This window comes from Epinephelus fuscoguttatus, linkage group LG19 (assembly GCF_011397635.1).
Source record: "Epinephelus fuscoguttatus linkage group LG19, E.fuscoguttatus.final_Chr_v1".
Lineage (NCBI taxonomy): Eukaryota > Metazoa > Chordata > Actinopteri > Perciformes > Serranidae > Epinephelus > Epinephelus fuscoguttatus.
In genome coordinates this window covers 33,729,816-33,742,375 of record NC_064770.1, presented here as the reverse complement: position 1 = coordinate 33,742,375, position 12,560 = coordinate 33,729,816, and the positions used below count along the sequence as shown (strand labels likewise).

At 43.3% G+C, this 12,560-nt stretch overlaps 1 protein-coding gene across 1 annotated transcript; it reads right to left on the bottom strand.

The window, feature by feature from the left end:
- Nucleotides 1-396: 396 nt before the first annotated feature.
- plbd1a (phospholipase B domain containing 1a) lies at nt 397-12,546 on the bottom strand. The gene is made up of 11 exons (XM_049561994.1): nt 12,351-12,546; nt 10,307-10,529; nt 9,879-9,962; nt 9,333-9,474; nt 8,559-8,699; nt 6,175-6,319; nt 5,548-5,748; nt 4,824-4,964; nt 4,552-4,737; nt 1,377-1,483; nt 397-1,256 (listed from the first exon to the last, which is right to left on the bottom strand). Exons 1-11 carry the CDS (start codon nt 12,418-12,420, stop codon nt 1,080-1,082), a joined length of 1,617 nt encoding a protein of 538 aa, XP_049417951.1. The 5' UTR covers nt 12,421-12,546; the 3' UTR covers nt 397-1,079.
- Nucleotides 12,547-12,560: the final 14 nt, after the last annotated feature.

The following is a 12,560-nucleotide window of genomic DNA, read 5'->3' as shown; positions in this document are numbered from 1 at the left end:
TCCTATTATAGAAGGATTGGCAAGATATTCTTGAGCTGCACAACATTTCTTGCTTTCCGTCGGCCATTTTGGTTTTGAGAGATTTGTGTTGCACTGACAACACCTGGCCAGTGTGTGGCAGTGTACACTATAGTGACTTAAATCCAACTACAACATCAAAAGCCATGCATACACAAGAAAATTGCTTTTAAATAGCTGTCCACTGCAGTGACCACTATGCATGAAGGGGTTGAGCTAGCTCTATCCTCCATGCATTGTGATATTTTTAAAGTGGGAATATTACTGCTTTAATATACAATGAGCTGGGTCATGCGTAGAGACTTGAATCTCCAACACAGAGCACACATCAGCTGCAACAAGAGTCACCATCACACAAGGAAAGATTAAAAACAAGACTGTGCTGGCACAACTGTAAAACTTTAATAAACAATCATCATGTTAAATGTTGGCATGGTGCAGATGTGCAGTGTTACACATCATTTCACATAATAAACAGGCTTATACAAAAATACAAACCTGAGACATTTTCATTTTGCACAGTATAAGAGGAAGATGCACATAAATCCCAGCATGAGAGAGGATCAACAGCCCTGAGTATAACATTGCACTGATTTCATTTACCACCGGAATTATAGTGTTTGCATGAAGACATCCAAGCTTCTAAAAAAAAGGATTAAAGACGGTATGAACACTGATTTAGTGCATTGATTCTGCATTTTATAAAATCATAAAGCTACTCTCAGTGTTCTAGGCACAAATGGCAGCAGGTAAAAAAACAAATCATCTGCACAAGATATGTTAAAATACTGAGTTAAAATCTGATCGGCAGTTTGACAATGTGCATTTAATCAGATGGAAGGACGTACTATTACTCCCAAAATTTAAAAACATAGGCGTTTGTGTGTGGGACGCAATTCTGAACTTTTCCAAGTAATCAAAATAAAAATCATCAGTGTGTAAACAGATGTGTGAACCACAAAAGAAACATCAGATTGTACCTTTGACTCCCATCATTCATCACAAAGCATCACACAGACACATCTCTCTCTGTCTCACTCACAAACACACACACACACACCTCAAGGCTCGAAGAGAAGAGGCTGCATCCTGATGAAGGTGAAGTTGTAGTACCGCGGCAGACCCTGGTGGGTGATGTTGCTGAATTTATCCCAAAAGAACGGCGGGAGTCCATCCTGTGTCGTTGGTCCGTTCACCGCCTCCGCACGGAAGTCCCCAGCCATGTTGAAGTCTGTCACCTGGACGCAGGACAACACAGGCACCAGAGACTATCTGAGCTAAAAGGCATTTGATTTTTTTCACAACCTAAGCGACCTCTATTGCTGTAACGCAAGACTGCCGTGGTGAAAGGGCACTACCTTTGTGTCATAGCAACCTCCCGGTGTAGGCTTCACGTCCCTCAGGTCGCCACGGCAACAGATGGTCTTGCAGGGATCCCCCTTGGAGTATGGATCGTTTTTGTAGTCTGAAAACAGGCAAACAAACAAAACTGTTAACATCAAGGAGGTTCTGGGCTGACAGGGGCGATTCTAGGATCAGAGGTTTAGGGGTGCTGAGCACCCAGAGGGCTGCCCGGCCAGGCAAGATAAATTTCACTGTTTTGTACATTTTAACACAATTTCATTCCCACATTTGTGAAAGAAAAGCACAACACTTTCTGGGAAAGTCTGTGACTAAACCATCAAATCTGATAAAGGTTATTTAAATGCTGAGCCACAGCAAAAGAGGAATGGATTGGAATCATCAAAGAAACATATGGTAACCCTAATTTCTGGGGGAAGACAACTCATTTTGATACAGCAGCTCCTCAACATACACATAAACAGTACGTATGTTTCTGGAGTAAACCAGCCCCCTATAGTGAGTACCAAAAATACTAATAAGAATACTAATAAATAAAGTCCTCTCTCTCTTTGTACTGTCAACCAAAAGGCAAATAACCAAACAATGTGTTTTATATCTTATAAGAGATATAAACTGATACCTTGATTCAACTTACAACATCATTCTAGATGGACAGACCATTTGATCTTACACTCTTACCTGAACCTGGCTCTTTTTGTTTTGTTTTGTTTTGTTTGAAAAAACAATCATATCTATGATGAGGCTGTCTGTACACACACACACACACACACACACACACACACACACATATACACAATAGGAGTTATAATGTTAATGGGCATCCAGTCAGTTAGCTAGTCTGTAGCACCTTGGCTTTAATATTAACACATGCACATGTGAGGCCAAGGGCAAAACTCACCGGCGGCGTCACTGCCGCGAGTCAAGTGCCGCCCCAAACACACACAAAAAGCGTCGCGCTGCGGGGCATCAACCGGATTTCTATTGCACACTCCAGCCCGCTAGGCTGGGAAGTACAAAACAGCGCTATTTCAAGGCCGGTGACGCTGGAAAAATAGCGACAACAATAGCGTAAAGTACCGCGGCGCGGCACGTCGATGCGCCGCCGGTGTGTTTTGGCCTTGACACAACAGCCAGCTTCTCTCATTCCAATTCAAACAGAGGACAGTGGTGCTGACCACCTGTAACGTTTCCTAGCTAGAAAAAACGTCATCTAACTCCTACCTAACAACATAAACAGTGACCTACGATTAAATGCAGCAAAAATGAGGACAGGTGATGATAATAATGTGTTGGTATTGAGTGGTAGAAGTTAAGAAATGTGCCACATATCCTGGTTTCAGCCAGGTACTGCATATCCCCCACTCAGGAAGGCAGCGCTTTGCTCTGTGCAGGTAGAGCGCTCAGAGCCCGGGTCGGGGAAAGGTGGGGTGGATCAAACCATTTTTGAGGCAAGGGGGGTGCTGCTGTATTTTTGTTGTTAAAATATTACGTTTCAACCAAGTACTGTATGGTTTTGACACTTTTCTAGCTCACTTTTCTAGGACATACAATAAAAAAATAATAAGCCCAAAAATGGGCTAGAAACGCCTATGTGGGCTGATAAATTATTTAAAGGGACAGTTCACCCCAAATTAAAAAAAAAAATATATTTTTCCTCTTACCTGTAGTGCTATTTATCATCTAGATTGTTTTGGTGTGAGTTGCCCAGTGTTGGAGATATCAGCCGTACAGATGTCTGCCTTCTCTCCAGTATAATAGAACTAGATGGCACTCAGCTTGTGGTGCTCAAAGCGCCAGAAATCATGACCCGGTTACTCAAGTTAACCCACAGACCTTGTTGTGAGCAGTTTCATGTAGGAACTATTTTCTTTCTAATGATTTACACCCACCAATCGTATCACTGCACAGACGAAAGCATGCATCTACTCATGAACAAGAGGCTCGTGACAGTGGGAGATGTAAACATTAATGGCGTCCTCCTCGGCTGAGCTGTAACGTTAGCTTGCTTCCTGGTGCCAGATGAGCTAGCAGTAGAAGCACGCTTCTTTCTGCACAGTGGCTACGGTTACATGATAGCTTCTCATTTGGAATGAAATTAATCTGAATGAAATCATTCGGAATTAAAGTGTTTCCAGGTAGTTTACGTGGGAAATATTCATTCCGAATGAGGGTTTACACGGGAGATCAGTTTAATCGCCTTTATTCAGGTCTGCGCAAGGTTTGGGGCAGGGAAGGTTTCTGATTGGATAAGGGACGGGGCGGATGTTACGTGTTTACGTTTACCAGAAGATAACACTGTAGTCCTCGCTCCGGATAACAAGATGCTTGATGACGCCGTTCTTAGTGCCTTTTTCGGGCGTGTTTTGCTTATATTCTTGAAGCAGCAGTACGACAACAACCTTGTTCTGCTAATGCTTCACCTGTTGAGGAGGAGAAGGGAGGCAGAAGACCGTGCTGTGGCGAATGGAAACCGGTGAGTGCAATGAGTCTGACTGCCCTATCTCAGCCCGTTGCTATGCAGCCCGTTGCTATGCACGCTATATACGTCATCACGCCAGAAGGGCAAGGAAAGAAGCATGAAAGAAGAATGACAAACGGAATAAACCACCCCCTTTAATCAGATTTTATCTTCAATGAATGGCCTTTCATTCCGATTAAAAGTGGAATTAAACTGTCCATGTACAGTAAACGTACGGTGATACGGTTGGTGGGTGTGGTTTGTGTCTTCTAGTTCCATTATATTCAAGAGAATGCAGACGTCTCTAGGGCCGATATCGCCAACATTTGGCAACTCACACTAAAACGATGGAGATGGATAACAGCACTACAGGTAAGAGGAAAACATGTTTTTCAGTCAGGACCACCTCAGTCAAAGAAAATTTTATTTTCTATTTGCAGTATGCTATTTCGTGGCATGGCTTTGTTCTCCATTCCATGTGCCTACATGGAAGACCTGAGGCAGAGCGCAAACCTCCCTGTCCTTCTCTGTGCATACATGGAACGCCATGTGCTGGCGTCTTCTTTCAGATGTTCCCAGTTAGGAGAGAGTGTATGCGTCAGCCCAGAGAAAAAGTGCTGCGCCCAGCGTCTTTTTTTCACATAAGGTATGCAGATTCCTGTTGACAGGGAACCAGTCATAAAGTGACACAACGAGACAGAGCCACACACCATTAAACCTCATGATGTGCTTCAGGGAGTCCAGGTCCTTGACACCAGCCTGGTCACGACGGAAGATCTTGGCTCTGGGACAGAGATCGTAGGAGAAGTCCTCTCCATACTCCTTCCACATTTCTCCGTAACCACTCATCGTGTAGATCTTCGGATGGAAGGGAACGTTGTAGGACGGCCAGTAACCTGTGGTAAACAGAGGCAGTGGGAAAGGTAAGCTTTACATGAATTAAACAAACATAGAAGAAAACTGAATAAAGATGTGTTGTTACCTCTGCGCAGAGCCTGTGTCTGGTCAGAGTACTCCACCAGCCCGGGGATCTGCTCCACCACGGTCAGAGCACCATCATCAACACTGTGGCCCAGCTGCACCTTGCTCCTGTCCAACACCATGTACTGGTTGTTGTAGGTACCTACACAAGCAGAGCCAGAGATATCGCCTTGTTTATCCCAGGCATGCTAATAGCAGCTAATGCCTACAACACATTAGAGCAATGGTTCCCAACTGGTCCATTTCTTCTTAGTCATCAGTTCAAGGTCACACAGTTCAATACATTCAGCGTCAAACTTCAGCGTCAAGCTCTCTGTCGGAAATTCACTGTACGTCAATATAAACTGTGTTTTTTTACAAACTTGACGTGTTTCCAAGTCACTTATGGTCCACTCAGAGTGCACCCACAACCCACTTATGGACCGTGACCCACCAGTTGGGAACCACTGACTTAGAGGACTTAAAAAAAGACTTGAAAGACTAAAGTGTGACACCCTCTCACATCTTAAGACGATGTGGCTTTTTAGTCACGCAAAGACTGGAGATTTTGCAGGGTGACTGTTTGCAAGATTACAACCAGATTCCTTTTAAGATTATCTCCCATCCTGCTCCTGGTGGATGGTCTTTAATTAACTGTTATTGATTCATGTCATACTTGTGTGTCTCTTCATGTTGCTGTCGTCTTTTAAAATAATTTGCTACACAATCACTACGCAATCACTCACCAGAGTTGTACTTGGTGAAGGTTTTGGCCCACTCTTCTCCGGTATGTGCCAAACTGTGAGCCAGCCGCACCCTTTGCCACGCCAGCAGGCTGTTGGGAGTGAGCGAGCCAAAAAGGGAGGAGTTGAAGACATTGTTGGTAGTCTGGGTCATCATCAGACCGCTGCCCAAGAGGTAGAAGTCGTCCAGAGACACCAGGAAGCCTGAGAGAAAGATGAGCTGAGACCGTTTTGGACAATCTTTGCAAACAAGCTACATTTAACCACATTTCAAATGTAGATTCATTGATAAAGATGTGTGTGTGTGTGTGTGTGTGTGTGTGTGTGCTGGTGGATGTTGTGGGAGATGAGAAGTGATGAACAAATATTATTAAACCTGCATGTGTTAAGCCATTGCACAGAAAAGCATGTATGTGTATTACTGTATGTGTCCAGGAGGGAAGCAGTGTTTAATTGAGAACGCTGGTGTAATGTCAGAGTTTTGAACGAGGAAATAATTATGATGGAAAGTGTATAACTTTCATAAGCTACTGTGGTATTGTCCTGTTGGACGTCATGGGCTCTTGCTGTTTGGATAAACCCTGACTGTAAATCTTGTTATGGAGAATTCCTGAGGACTGTTGTACATACCAGGGTAGCTGCTGAAGGACAGTTTCCCAGTGGCCGTGTTGGGCTCAGTGATGCGGAAATCCCAGTGTTTGTAGATCCGCATTGTGGCAGCGTACGTGTACCAGCTGGAGTGGGCAAAGAGGAGGTTCTCATAGCCAGGCAGCATCTGAAGGAGAGGACAGAACGAGACAGAATAAGATAGGGTTTTCCTGTGTCGGCAGAAATGACTGGAATTTGTGTCAGTGTGAATCAGATTTTCACACAGAGCCTCAGCACCATTCTTCATGCAGTGACACAGTTTAATGCCAGCTGACAATATGAATGTTACTGCAAAGTAGCTATAGCAGCTTTACACACATCTTCACCCTGGCAGCACAGATTTAAACAATCTGCACAGTTACAAGGTGGACACCTAAAATTTGTGTCAGCGTTTCAGTCTCTGACCAAATGTCTCCCCTTCTGTTCCTGAGACATGTTGAGTAACGACCGGGAAACTGTTGTAGCAGAACATCATGATGTCACAGTGAAGTTGATCTTTGACTTTTTGGATATAAATTGTCATCACTCAGTCATTTGTGTACGTTTTTGTCATAATTACAGTATTCCTCAGGTCACAGTGAATTTGACCACTGAATTAACCTAATCAGTTCATCCTTGATTCCAAGTGGACGTTTGTGCCAAATTTATGGAAATTCCCTCGTTAAGATGTTGTGTTCTTGAGAATGGGATGGATTAATTGATCAATAAAAAGATTAAATAAATACATAAATTCTGACACGGCTGTCCTGACCCGCACCAGATCCATCCCCGTCTCTATGGGTCCGCTATGGGTCTTTCTGCTTTCTCAGTGTTACTTAATACTAGTCCATACCCATTGGTAGCTTTGTCACCTTCTACCTATGCCAATCCTCAATGCCTATGTGCAGTTTCACATAGATTGACCACGTCAGTGAGTAGAAAAACGTGGGACAGACAGAATGACTGACTGACAGAATGACACACTGACAGTTTCTGTGATTATGTACAGCATACCATACCATGACTTAGTCATACCAAAAATTAGAAAAACAACAACATTGGTCCACAGGGGGAGCCACAGCGATCGGTCGCATTTTAGCCATTTCTAAGCATTTTTCTGTTGTTATAGCGCCACCCAGTTGCCAATTAGAGTTAAATTTCTCCAGTCACCTTGAGGCGTCCTGTTCTACATATCTACCAAGTTTAGTAAAAATCAATATGGCGGTTAGGCCTAGATAAGAAATGAGCTCTCTAGCGCCCCCATTTTGTTTGATGGGGTCAATAATGGAGGGGTCCCCTCAGATTATGTGTGGTCATATGCCTACAAAGTTGCGTGGTGATGGTGAAACCCTTGAGATGTTCTACACCTTTATGTGATGAGCCACGCCCTCCGCAATATTCATTGCCTTATAGAAGCTCAGTTTTAGGAAGTTTTCCAACTTTTGCCAAGAGGGAACTTTAGATATTGGTCCCTAGATTATGTTCACCCAGTTTCATGCAGATCGCTCAAACTTCCTAGGAAGAGATCCATTTGAAGTGTTTTTCAAAAAATTCAAAATGGCAGAAAATCTATATAAGCGGAAGTTATGGGTTCTTGAGGCAAATGTGTTCCTCATGAGGAGAGGCATCTCTGTGCAAAGTTCCATGTCTCTACGACACACGGGGCATGAGATATGCCCATTCAAAGTTTGCAATTTCAGTTGGTTGCTATAGCGCCCCCCTTTGGCCAATTGATGTAATATTGCTTCATTGGCATCCTCCCATGACCCTCTACCACTGTGCCAAATTTCACATGGATTGACCAAGTCAGTGAGGAGAAAAACGTGGAACAGACACACAGACAGTTTTCGTCATTATATAGAAAGATATATCTTTTTTTTTTATCTTGGATAAGGCACACAGAGAGTTGCTGACACTTTCTTCCATACCACGACCTGTTTCTATACACACACTGTACACATTTTCACTGACACAAGTGTGTGAGAGTTTTTCGTTTACGTAGCAAATGAAACTACATCTACTGTATGCATCTCTAGGAACACTGAGCCGTGTATTCCTGTATTGTTGGTGTGGGTGTTAAAAATGGCCACAGAGGAGGAACTGGTACTTTTATAGACTGAGTTCTTCTATAGTGTAAAGAGAGAGCTTTAAAAATAGGACGGGAAGCTGTGCATCCCATAAATAAGTATGTAGGATGAAGAATATTTTCTCATGCCTCCAGTGCACCAGTAGATTTGTTTCTCATGTTGCACACTTACATAAATCATCTGATCTCAACTTATAACGCTTAACTAAACACATTTCGTACACAGGAGCTTTGAAGAGCATATGCATTCCTTCTGTGAAGTATGTAATGAGCCTTTCTGGAACATGTTTTGATGTCTGACCTTGATCAGAGCAGAGCAGTGTCCCATCCCTGGAAGTTTGAAGTCTCTGAGGCGAGGGTTGGAGGGATGTGTCAGGGCTGGGATCAGATCCAGCAGGTCTCCCACTGCATTCAGGAACTGGATGGCATACAGGGACAGCGGCTACGGGAAGGACAGCAGATAAACAGCTGTTAGCAAATGAAACTGAGTTGTAGTGTTGCCTCCATAGTGAGACAGACACCAATCCAAAAATGGATCTCATACAGAAAAAGTGATCTTATAGTCACTGAAATCATGAGCTGTTTAGAGACTTTCATACCAAATCTACACTATCCAAGCTGCTGTTTACCTTAATGTTCCAACAACAATCTATTAGTGACCTTAAACTGGTGCTAAACACAAATAAATCTATGCTATGTGTGGTATAGATGCAATAATGATAAACAACTGAGAGTCTGTAACATTGGCAGTTTTATCATTAGAAATACTGGCACCATAAGTGGTGTCGTGTATTCAGAGTGGATCAAAAACTATCTATCTGTCTCCGTAGGTGTCGTTTCCATAAGTTGGCGGACACTTAAAACAACAATCAGAACCAGTCAGTGGCAAAAACAAACTCTTTTAGTGGACGTAAATTGACGGTTGCTGACCGCAGCCCCCTCGCTTAATACTAGACCACTTTAAACAATGGTCTACACTAGTTACTTGGACACAATAACATGTGAAAAAGGGTCCAGGTTGGAAAAGTTACCCTTTAAAATGCAATGATATGATAATGTTATGTGCCCTTCGTACTTTTTTCCCTTGTTTCTTGGCCCAGTCTGCGACTCCTGCCTGCAGTCCATCCATCTGAGCCACGATAAAGCCTGCATGTGTCCACAGAGGATCAGAGCTCTTGTTCAGTTTCACCTGCTGTCTGGTCCATGCGTCCTGCTTCCTACAAGCCCAGGGGCGACATGTGCAATTTACAGTTAAAATTATATACTGTAAAACACTCAAAAGCTCTGCAGTCGTGTAGTTCAACACATACAATTCATGTTAACACACTGATTTAATGCATGGAAAGAAGTATGATCCCCTCGGGTCACTCAAAACCTTCCAGAGTTATCAATTTTAAACTGTAGTCTGGTCGAGAGCAGTCGATTGCCATTACAGGCAGAGCTTAAATATCTGGTGACATCACACCCTGAGGTGGGCGTAGTGTGAGTTCAACTGAACAGCTCTGAGAAGAGGATATGAAAGATGATGACGGTACTGTGTGACTCAGTGTGTGTATTGTATTTGAATACAGGGCTGCTTCTGTGGTTTTACTCTTTAAAAAGGAAAAGAGAACAGACTCACGCCATGAAACTCTGAACCAAGACGTCGACCTTGGGGTCTTCGATCAGCTGCGGATACATGTTGGCATAGTGGTCCATCATCTGCCTGGGGAGGAAGAAGACATATGCATACTAGAAGAATGTAATCTGAATAATGAAAGTTAAGACTTCAAAGTCTAAAAACAAGTTTTTTTATGATCCTTGTGATTTTGTATTGCATCATGAGGGAGGCTGGTGGGAGCCATCAGTCATTTCTTAATTGTTACAGAAGGTGCCAAAGGGCAAAGCTCATTATCTTTATTGAGTTTCTCATCAGCCTTCCATCGATCGATCGATACACTGACCAGCCAATCACCAATCTGATTTCCGATATTTGCTTTGGTTATCAGATGCTTGGCTAACACAGATGAACTGGAACTTTGAGCACAACAGCACATTGGTGACACTTACTGGGCAGTGAGGAAGCCCTCGATGTAACCAGCCAGGAAGAAAGTCACGTCATCAGTTTCAGGGGTCTTTCCGTACCCGGCGCGGATCTCTAGGATGCTCCAGCCCGTGGTGGACAGGGTGTCATTCAGATAGCCATACGCATCCCCATCTGTCTCCAGCACCCCCTCCTTCAGGTGGACCATCTTGTGTTGAGAGTCCCAGTACGCCGTGGCTGCTGTCATCTCTGAGAAGACATCAAACGTCATTGCAGTAAGAGGATGTAAACAAAACAAAATGGCTACGCAAGGCTTGCTACACAACAGTCAATAAAGGTGGATGGGGCGCCCAGTAGCTCACCCAGTAGAGCGGACGCCCCATGTACAAAGGCCTAGTCCTGACCGCAGCAGCTGTGGGTTTGAGTCATCATCTTGTTCACGATGATACCGGTATAATTTTTAATATGATATATAAAATTCATATTGTGATACTTGTTGACATATTGACATCATTCTGTTACCCATGGCAACAATAAACATGGCTGAAAACACAATTATTACAGACTCCGCGGTGGTTCCAAAAAGAGGGGCAGCTTCAGTAGTGTGGGATAAACTGTGGCGTCCTGAATGCTTTGTGAACAGCCCAGGACTCAGAGGGAACTCCTCTGGCAGCAGCACTCCCTCTCCTCTCTCACCGTGCGCACACAGAAGTGCATGTCCTGTGATTTTTCATCATAAACCTTTGCTAATGTAAAACTAGGTGACGCTCGTGGCTCGACAAAAAACTACATACATGTGAATGTGGCACGCATTTTGGATTTGGTTGGCACAATGTTAGAATGCCATAGTTACAAAAATCTTGGCACTTTGTATTCAGGCTCAACATATTGCACTGACTTTCTGAAGCTTTTGCCTACAGCAAAGTTAAGTGGAAGCATATCTTGTGAGGTCATTGTTGTGATGAGCTGCGGTACCTTCTTAGACAGATCAGTCTCTGGGTGAATGATGTCAAATTGGTCTGTGTGTGGCTAGCAGCAGCAGCAGCAGCAGCAGCTGTCATTTCGTGCAGATTAACATCCAAATGCTTGAGTTGAATGTGGTTGCGCATTGCTCCAGTCCAGTGATTATATGGCTTTTTTTTCCTGACACAGCCTACATGCTACCTTGTTTTCATTTTCTAGATCAAAGTACAGTACAGCCAAACAGAGCTGGTTTTGCAAGAGGACATCTCTCCAGTTTCCCAGTGCTGTTTTAAAACTCCCACTTTCAAATCTTACATCAAAATGTAGTCTATTTCATTGTCTTTCAATCAGAAGTAACACACTTCCAATATCTCTAACAATTTTTCATCGACAGACCTCTTCTTTCTTTTGATACTATAAAACTGAAAGTTGCCCTCAGCAAAAAGTTAGTGACTTTTAAACAAGTAGATGAGATCAGATCCATGAGGCAGACATTCTTATGTTACATTTCATTAAGCTTACATTAAGCTGTGTGCCAACCAACCCTGGTCTCCCCTACAAGTGCAGTCCTGTGTGAAGTAAATCTACCAGTCCGCTAATATTGATATTTATGTCTTAAGCTGATGCTAGCCTGATATGATAGTAGCCTATATTGGTGCATCTATACTGTGCATTCTTATATTTAAAGTATTTTTTATTAGCTTTAGTGAAAGATGACATCTAAAGGGGTCACGAGAACAGATTTTCCATTCACTAAAAATATCCCTCCCGTGCATGTCTTTCCTTCTCTCTTCTGTATTACTTTATGCTTAGAGAGATTTGAGGATATCAACTAAAATGAAAGTTAAAACGACAACATGTCAGTGGCAGGTCTTGTGAGTTTGGGGATTACCCTGCAGCCTTTCCTGAATCAGTACAGAACACAACTCAAACTTATCAACTTATCTGACACATCTTAAATCACAGCAGCTGACAGACACTGTCAGTAAAATGAATACATAGTGCATGCATGCTCACAGCCGACTAGTATATGTCAAACCCAGAGAAATAAAGCCATTATATCCTTCAACAACCAGCCGTGATTTCACATGAACTCGGCCTACTTACTGTCAGCAGAGGCGAAGGTAGCAGCCACACTACACAGAAGAAAGACATAGAGCCTGTTTACTAAATGCATGGCGGTGTAAATGGAGTTAAAACCTAAACTAACTGCAGAGCGGGTCGGTCTGAAGTGGCTCAGGCGAGGAGGAAATCAGTTATGCTGCGAAGGGAAAGTCCGAGGCAAACCTGTGTGTCAACGGAGTGGAGCGTTTCCTG